This window comes from Tiliqua scincoides, chromosome 12 (assembly GCF_035046505.1).
Source record: "Tiliqua scincoides isolate rTilSci1 chromosome 12, rTilSci1.hap2, whole genome shotgun sequence".
Lineage (NCBI taxonomy): Eukaryota > Metazoa > Chordata > Lepidosauria > Squamata > Scincidae > Tiliqua > Tiliqua scincoides.
In genome coordinates, this window is record NC_089832.1 from 16,920,863 (window position 1) to 16,929,810 (window position 8,948).

Sequence of the window (8,948 nt, forward strand, 5' to 3'; positions counted from 1 at the left end):
AAGCTGGTTAGGACTGAGCTGTAAGTGACTTTAGGAAGTAACACCACTGGGGAATATAAAGGTATCCCAGTCACCAAGATGCCGGACCGGAAAAATCAGAATTGGGTCTTACTGTATAGACCTGGCCATTCACATTTCCTTCCCAGAGGCAGACACGACGCAAACCGTTTTCAAATGAATTTCCCCTCCTTTGAATTCTTAGAAAAAACAGTTTTGCTTGTGTACTCCCAGTACAATGCTGTTTTACTCTTTGAATGCCAATGGGCGGGGCAATTATCCTGAAATGCTACCCCGTAGGTGTCATTAGCCCCTCCCCATGAGGCCACCTGATGTGGGTTGTATTGAAGGCAGTTTGCGAGGGGTCTAAGCCAGTGGCAGATTTGGGGTGCCTTTCACCCCACGTCTACTGCTGCTGTCTCCCTCCAAGCCGCCTTGAGCTGTGGCCTGCTCACTTAAGCAAGAAGCAGAGAATTCCCCTTCCTGATGTGTTACTCTTGTGCTGCCGTGAGACCCCGAAGTGTAGAACTTTCCATTCCATTTATGAAACGGGAAGTCCCGCACTTTCGGGTTTCGTGGCAGTGCGCAAGGACCACAATAAGGGTTTCGGGCAGTGGTTCCCAAGCTTACCTGGGTCACAACACCCCCACAGCCTCTTCTTCCTGGCTCAGCCAGCCGCCATTATCTTGGCTCTCATGAAATCTCAGGAGGTCCAAGATGGGGCACCCAAACGTAGTGAGAATTTGTAAAACCCAAGTTGGCAGCACCTGGGGAAATCACCAGGGACATTCCGTGACACCCCTGTGAGTGGGACAAGACAGCCTAAAGTGTCACAATGCACACTTTGGGAACGCCTGGTTTGGGGTATTTCTGTAGTGTGGAGGCAATGGGCTCAAGATGGGATCTGATGACATTCCAGATTGTTCTGCCTGAGCCTCAACAGCCAAGGTGCCTCTTAGTCTTCAATCTAGCTTTTCATTACAAATGAATCTTTGTCCTTGTGTTTTCTTTTCCAGGTAGGAAAAAACCCCAAAAACAATCCACACATTTCACAATCTTCATGTCACAGGGGCAATTCAGGCCTCTTTTCACAACTTGCTACCCCCCGGTACAGAATGTCACTACCCAGGTATACATTTCCAAGTGAATGGCTTGGGTTCATTTTTACAGACCCTATATGGAATGTGAACCGGTTGTATCTGCATTGAAGGGAATATTTGAATAACTGTACCCAAGTACACAGATTCACCCAGTTCTCCTGACTTCCCCAACTCTTACCTAGATATTGATTAGCCTTTCTGCAAGCTTGCCAAAATACGATCTTTTTTTTTTTAGACCTGTAAAGGAAGGGTACTCTACGTGGAATGGAACCTTCCCCGTTCCTACCAGTGACCCACAGCCTCCTAATCCTTTGAAGAGAGAATTAAAGGCCTGAACAAATCTATGCACAAAGCAGCAGTTTATGCCAAACATGAGATGAATGGTGGTTGGTGTGAGACATTTGGCAAGACCCTGGCAAGACAAGCAAAAGAAGCCCACAGCCCAGCTGCAGATCCATGGTAGGTTTTGTGGGACTCCTCTTTCCAGCGCTCGTTCTCAACAGTGCTCCTTCTCAGACTTCTCAAGATACAGAACCCTGATCAAATCTTCCAGCTCAGTCCTGCATACCCTCATTTTGCACATTTGACTGATCTGAGCTTCTCCCTCGCTGAATATTTTCCACTGGCCTAACAAAAGGAAACAAAACACAAGCACAGTTTCAAAGGGGGGGATGGCAGTGGTGTGAGTTAAGGCACAGCACAGGTGACTTATAGAAAGAATCTTGGCATGAATGAAGAACTACAGGGTATCTCCCAAAAAGGTGCACAGATTTTAATGAGCTCTAATTCACACTCCGTGGAGAAAACCTGAAATGCTCAAAGCATCTATGGGAAGCAATTCATGAGACCAGCTGAACTGTCCCAATACTTACCTTGGTGGATGTCAGAGGATCCCTTAGTCAAGGGTATCGGTAGTGTATAGACGCCAGTGGAGAACATGTCTGGCACTTTGTCTAATTCATTTATCCAATTAATTAACCGGGGATGTGCTTGAGCCGCATGGGAGAACACATTGAAATGCTCAAAACACTTGAAGCATTGCCAGAGGTGTAACTTGGGTCAGTGGTGGACCTCCCATTTAGTCAATGGGGCAAATGCCCCAGGCGTAGAGCCTCGCGCACCTTTAGGACAAGGCAGAAGCTTCTCTGAGGTTCCTGGTGGGGTCGGAAACTGTGGTTCCAGTTTTTCCGGAAGCACAGTTTAAAGGAGGTTTAAAGGAGGTTTAAACAGTTTAAAGAACTTCCCTGACATGTCCTGGAGTCGCGCAAGGCTCCCTGAGCTCCAGGTAAGCGGGGTGAGGGGGATTTGCACATACGGGTGGCGACAACTGGTGTGGGGCACCATCACAGACCTTTGCCCCAGTGTGCAGGGTTGGGAGGCCTGCCACTGACTTGTGTGGAGCCCAAGGGGCACCTGCCCTGGGCAATGAACCAGGGGGTGCATGATTGCCCCCAAGCTCTGCCCTAGTTATGGAGGAGGTGCTGGTGGCTTCACATGTCCTGTTCCTTCACCTCTGGAGGCTGGGAGCCTCTACCGGAGAAGGAACAGGGCCCATGAAGTTATAGCAAATAACCCCACTGAAGCTAAGCACAGTCATGCCTGGTTAGTACTTGGATGGGAGACCGCCTGGGAATACCGGGTGCTGTAGGCTTACACCATAGTCTTTTGAGACTGAAGGTTGCCAACCATGGAGACATCCTGACATCATTGCCCTGGGTGCCATGTCAGTACCTTATATCTCTGAGCACAGCACGGATAGATGGATGGAAACACCCTTTTTATATCGATCCCATTCACAGAAATCTATTTGATGCTTTCTCAGGTCTGATTGACACAATCAAAAATCCACTGGCCACTGGTCATGGATTCCAGAGAGCGTCAACCACACAACCCTCTTTGCTGACACTCTCTGGTCAGATGACCGTGTGGTTCCTAGGGGCTGTGCGCTGCCCCCACCTCTGCATATCAGAGATTCCTGGGACTAAAAAGAGATCCGTCAAGAAGGTCTGAGTTTGCCAGCCATTTTGACTCTCTGAACACTTCAGCTTTTGAGTCAACTCTCCCCCGCCCCCCAAACATGTAAACAAATTAGAGGCTGAAATGAATCAAGGGGTTGTTTGCCCCGGTATAATTGCTCCTGTAAACAGACCTGGGATTCATGGTAATCTAATGAAAAGGAGAAGTGCGGCTGCCACCCTGGAATTTTCTTGCTGTGCCCAGACTGGAGCATGAAATGGACATGATAAGTTGATTTGTTTAAAGATCTGGGTTTCTGCCTACATTCCAAAAATTATTACATCCAAACGTCTGAGGGATAAAAGCGCATTTAAGCCAATGGGTGGATTAAGGATGAAATCCTATGCCTGGGATCAGGGTATTGTAAGATCTGCTGGCTCCTAAACAAACCTATTGGTGACCTTCACTGCCCCCCCAATGCTCCATTCTCATGTGCCCCTGCCACAGGAGACGGGGTGCACATTCCGTCTGTGGATGTGCCACTGGAGATATAGTGGGGACAGAGCCTTTAAGATAGTCGTCTCAGATAGCCTTCCTCCACCTGCCCACTTCTCACACACTCCTTGTTCTGCGCCCTGGACTGGAAAAGGAAGAGGAGACATGTGAAGGATAGTGCTGGGCTTAACAGATCTCTGAGACTTCAGCCCAGCAGTTCCCAAGCTTACCGTGGTCATGGTGATCTTCTTTTGTAGTGGCCTCCTCTTTCCTGCTCTCCTGGGTGCTGCCATCTTGGATTGCACGGGAGAGCCGGGAAGACGGGCACCACCATCTTGGATTGCACGAGATGGCGACGCCTGGGAGAGCCAGAAGAAGAGGCCACCAGAGGCATCCTATGTGTTTGTGGTGGCACACAGTTTGGGAACCACTCCTGTAGACCATCCTTCTCTTTCCCACACTTCCTCTCTGGTAACTTTTCCTTTTCCATCCAGGGGCAGCACAAGTAGTTTTGCCTTGTCACGTCTAGTTTTGGAGATACAGCGTAGCTTCATTAATGTATGGTTCAAGCAGCTTCCTCGCAAGGAAGCTGCTTGAACCATTCACTAGGGAGGCCAGGACGTACCTCTGAAACTAGACATGTTAAGACAAAACCGATGCCGTTTTTAGGGGATCAGCACCCCAAAGTCATATAAAACCACCACAAATTTGGTAAAAAAAAAGCTTTTCTGACCCTCAATTTTGTAGGTCTGTGTTTATGATTCATAATCACAGGTTATGTTATATTTTATTGTCCTGCTTTGTAGTGGTTGGCCACCTTGGGCATTACTTTAGAACGGAAAGACAGATTATACATTCCTACAACAGTGAAAAAGGACAAGTTGAAAGAAGGAAGTTTGACATACTCAGAGTGGTCTTGGTGAGCTGCCTGAAGTGGGGAAGCCCTTTAAATTCGTCCTTGGAGACTTGCTCTGTATCAAAGTGACTCAGGATACCTGCAACAAAACACTTATAAGAACACTCTCAACTAGGGTCTGTCTCCTACCCTCAGCACTCTGCCTAGCTGAGCCCTGCAGTCACCTCCTGAGGTGGCGTAGTTCCAAGGAGACCCATTGGGGCTTTGGTGGCTTACCTGGGGATAAGGGGTTCCCCTTGAATCCAGTTGAGCCAATTCTGGCCCCAATCTTGCGCTGGATTATGCAGGGGATGGACAGAGTGGATAGGGAGATGCTCTTTACACTCTCACATAACACCAGAACCAGGGGACATCCACTAAAATTGAGTGTTGGGCGGGTTAGGACAGACAAAAGAAAATATTTCTTTACTCAGCATGTGGTTGGTCTGTGGAACTCTTTGCCACAGGAAGTGGTGACGGCATCTGGCCTGGACGCCTTTAAAAGGGGATTGGACAAGTTTCTGGAGGAAAAAATCCATTATGGGTTACAAGCCATGATGTGTATGTGCAACCTCCTGATTTTAGAAATGGGCTATGTCAGAATGCCAGATGCAGGGGAGGGCACCAGGATGAGGTCTCCTGTTATCTGGTGTGCTCCCTGGGGCATTTGGTGGGCTGCTGTGAGATCCAGGAAGCTGGACTAGATGGGCCTATGGCCTGATCCAGTGGGGCTGTTCTTATGTTCTTAACTACAATTCCCAGGAAGCCTTGCAGGTCTCTTGTTATCTGGTGTGCTCCCTGGGGCATTTGGTGGGCCGCTGTGAGATAAAGGAAGCTGGACTAGATGGGCCTATGGCCTGATCCAGTGGGGCTGTTCTTATGTTCTTAACTACAATTCCCAGGAAGCCTTGCAGGTCTCTTGTTATCTGGTGTGCTCCCTGGGGCATTTGGTGGGCCGCTGTGAGATAAAGGAAGCTGGACTAGATGGGCCTATGGCCTGATCCAGTGGGGCTGTTCTTATGGATACAGTGCAGGCCTCCTGGTCTGCCTGTTCCAGCGCAAGATAGGATTGGGCTGCACATGGATTAAGCCAGTAGTTCCCAAACTGGGAACAGTGGCTCCCTGGGGAGCCGCAGAAACCAGCCAGGGGAGCTGTAGAATCCTTGTGAAAAATCTACAGCCTTATACATTGGATAGGATTGTAGCCCTAAAGGGGAGCGGTGGATGACGTCCCAGTAGGTCAAGGGAGCCGCCAGTCAGGTTTGGGAACCACTGGTTTAAGCAGATAAGTTTTATCTTATATTGCACCTCTAAAATATAATTTCAATCCATTTGTTGTCCATAGTCCTTGCCCCACAAACCTCCCCCTGCTCTGCTCACCTTTCTGAATGGTCCACGTGTGGATTTCTACCCATGGAGGCTGACCCAACTCCACTGCAATTTTTCGGATGGTTTCTCCCTCCTCCGTGAGAACCGCCTCGTAGACTGGAAGTGTTTCCTCCCCGCAGAAATATTCTTTACTGTCAAGGTCCTGACTTTCAATTTCTTCTGTAAGAGAAATGGGTGCTGATGTCACCTTAGAACTTGCTGTCATGAACCCCCCCCCCCCCAAAAGCAACAATGAATGTTATTTTAGCCTCTGCGCATGTGGATTCAGACCGGAAGCCACTTCAACGTGTATTACGTATTTTACCAAAAACCATGTCAGGAGATGGGTGTTAGGAACCACTGACCATATTGTTAAAGTCCAGCATACATCCCTTCAGTTTCATTTGTTTACTGAACAGTTGTTGGCATCAGTCTCAGAAGACTATGGTATCGTGCTCTGAATGGTGGTTCTGGAACAGAGTGTCCTCTCCAGTGCGCAAAGTCTGTGTAAAGTAGATATGGAGGATAGACTGTTTCCCATGCAGCAAATCCCCCCTCCATGTCGCTGAAATGGTCCAATGGAAAGGCAGAAGCCAATACGGTTGGTTCCAGCGGCGTCGCAGGAGTTGCCAGAACGTGACTGTGTTCAGCCATGAACTGCCTCAGGGACTCCGGCTCCGGATTTGGCCTCGAGGTTGACTCCTGAAGCCTTTTCCATAACTGGATGTAGCCACAAGGCAGTGGAGGTTTGGGATCAGAGTTTTCCTTCTCTCAGATGAGCTGCCTTCCCAGGCTAACCTGGTCCCATCTACCCGGTGGCTGTTTAGTCCCCTCTTATGACAAGTACAGCCAAACTGAGGGCCTATTCTTATCCCCAGCCCCCAGGGGAACAGTTGAAAGGTGGTTAAACCTGTTTGCATAGAAAAGGACATCTGAAATTCAACTTGGGCCAAAAGTTCAATCAAAATTTCACGTACAAAAGTTTTATCAAAAGGGGGGGTTCCAGACAGAGACATGGCTAGAGGTTGCGGCGCCCAAAGTGGTGACACTTCGGTTTATTTATATCTTGTGTGTTCTGCAGCAGCCATTGATGGGATGCGGTCAATCACCAGGGGCCTTTCAGGGACCGCTGAACATGCTCCACTAGGCCTCCCCTCTGACACCATCCGTGAGTTATCTTGACACACAGAGACAGTCACATTACTTGAAGCACCTGCAGTTCCCTGTGAATTAACCTTCAGTCAGTGCTGGTCCATGCAGAAGGCTGGCTGAGATGTTCACCTCAGGCAACAGTTTGGCTATGGGCTTCCACCTTCATCTGCCCACTCATCTCTGCTTCTGCTACATATCTTCCCACTCCCTGGACTGGAAAAGAAGGGACAGAAAGGAAGTGGGGAGAGCTAGAGTGTCCAATGCGTCTCTGACTTTCTAGCCCACCATTCTTCTCTCATCTCCTCCACACTTCTTCTGCTCCATCTGCCTCTTCTTTTCCAATCCAGGAAGTGCGAGGAGCAGAGGCTGACACATTAGTGGGTAAGGGGATCAGTATCAGGTCCTTGGAAATCTTTGATCGGCCCTGCCTTTGCTCCTACAATACCTGAGCATGGGGTACGGCTATGGAACATGTTTTTAAACCCAAAGCAGTGATGTCTTCCATACCTGGGCAGACCCTACAGCACTTCCCTTCAATCTTCTTTGGCTGCTTGCAGGGATATTGATCGGGACAATGGATTTTTCGACATTCTTGCTTGGTGACATTGCAGGTACATAACACGCACTCCACGATTCCATAGGACCTGAGGTTTGGATGCCAGGATTCGCCGTGGGAGTAGGTTTTTCCGTTCGAAATGCACACTGGGATTTAAACAAAAACACACACACACACACACACACACAAGAGGGGAGGAGATAAAACATGCAGACTTTAGAATTGTGTTTGTGGAGTCAGTGGCTGAAATCTCACCACTCACAGTTTAGAGATCCCCACTTTAGAGTAGGGACTTCCTACTGCCTACTACATCTCTTGTATCCTTTGCATATTTCAACTGCTTTTTCCTACATACGTTTTCTACAGAATTCTATGTATTTTGCTACTTTTGCTTTTTAAGTTTCTAAGCTTGTGGAAAAGTGATATCAAATTCAGTCCTATCCCCATGTCACTCCTTTGTGATTTCTGAAGTCCATGCCAAGCCATGTTTACTCAGAAGTAAACCCCACTACATGGCATCGCTAAGGGGGTGCGGGTGACACCACTAGTAGCCAGGATGTTAAAAATTTTGGTATTTTCAAATAATACCATCATATTATATATTATTCGATGTGTAATGAAACAAACCACGTGGAAACATCTTGATTCTATCAAAAATTAAACCAAAAAAAACAAAACAACAGTGTGGGCAGGGCAATGACACATCACCACGCCCACCACCCAGGCATTGCCCCTCCCACTGCATGGGAGGAATCCATCATGAGGGTGACACTCTGGCCTCCCATACTGGGTGACTCTACTGCCCAACTGTATTCAACAGGCATTACTCTCAGGTCAGCGTACAATAGATTGCAGCCTTAACTGGTCCTAATTAAGATGCCAGGCTAGCGGTTCCCAAACTGTGTGTGGGGATCTACTGGTGGGTTGCGACCCAATTTTTCTGGGGGGGGGAGGTGTCACGTAGCGCTGAGCAGAGCCTCCAATGAAACCATGAGCGATGGAGAGATCAGACAACTAACTGACCTCCCAATCGTATGCATGACTACTCAGAAGTCAGTTCCAATTCAGCCAATGGGGCTTACTCCCAGGAAAGTGCGGATAGGATTGGGCGGTGAGGTTATTAAAAAATCAGATAGTGGCCAATTGTCCTGCAAAGAGCCGAGCTCCTGCAGTTTGCAAGGATGTATAAATATAGGGAGAGAAATGCTTGCGTCTTTTTTCTGGCTATTATTACTAGCAAATAAATAAATAAATACTATTTACACATACGTCTATATGTATTTACACATTTACGTCTATGCGCATAGACGAACAAGCATTGCTGAGGGAGAGTCAGCATGGCTTCTGTAAGGGTAAGTCTTGCCTCACGAACCTTATAGAATTCTTTGAAAAGATCAACAGGCATGTGGATGCGGGAGAACCCGTGGAC

At 48.1% G+C, this 8,948-nt stretch overlaps 1 protein-coding gene across 5 annotated transcripts in view; it reads right to left on the reverse strand.

The window, feature by feature from the left end:
* Positions 1 to 1,593: 1,593 nt before the first annotated feature.
* CHRDL1 (chordin like 1) overlaps positions 1,594 to 8,948 on the reverse strand; it is a 32,060-nt gene continuing 24,705 nt past the window's right edge. For 2 of the 5 annotated variants that reach the window (XM_066640125.1, XM_066640121.1), the window contains 4 exons: positions 7,447 to 7,665; positions 5,824 to 5,991; positions 4,454 to 4,543; positions 1,594 to 1,724 (listed from right to left, as the gene is read on the reverse strand). In XM_066640125.1, the coding sequence (XP_066496222.1) occupies positions 1,594 to 1,724; positions 4,454 to 4,543; positions 5,824 to 5,991; positions 7,447 to 7,665 (608 nt within the window). The remainder of the gene's footprint in view (positions 1,725 to 4,453; positions 4,544 to 5,823; positions 5,992 to 7,446; positions 7,666 to 8,948) is intronic. The other 3 variants (XM_066640124.1, XM_066640123.1, XM_066640122.1) reach the window with 3 other exon arrangements.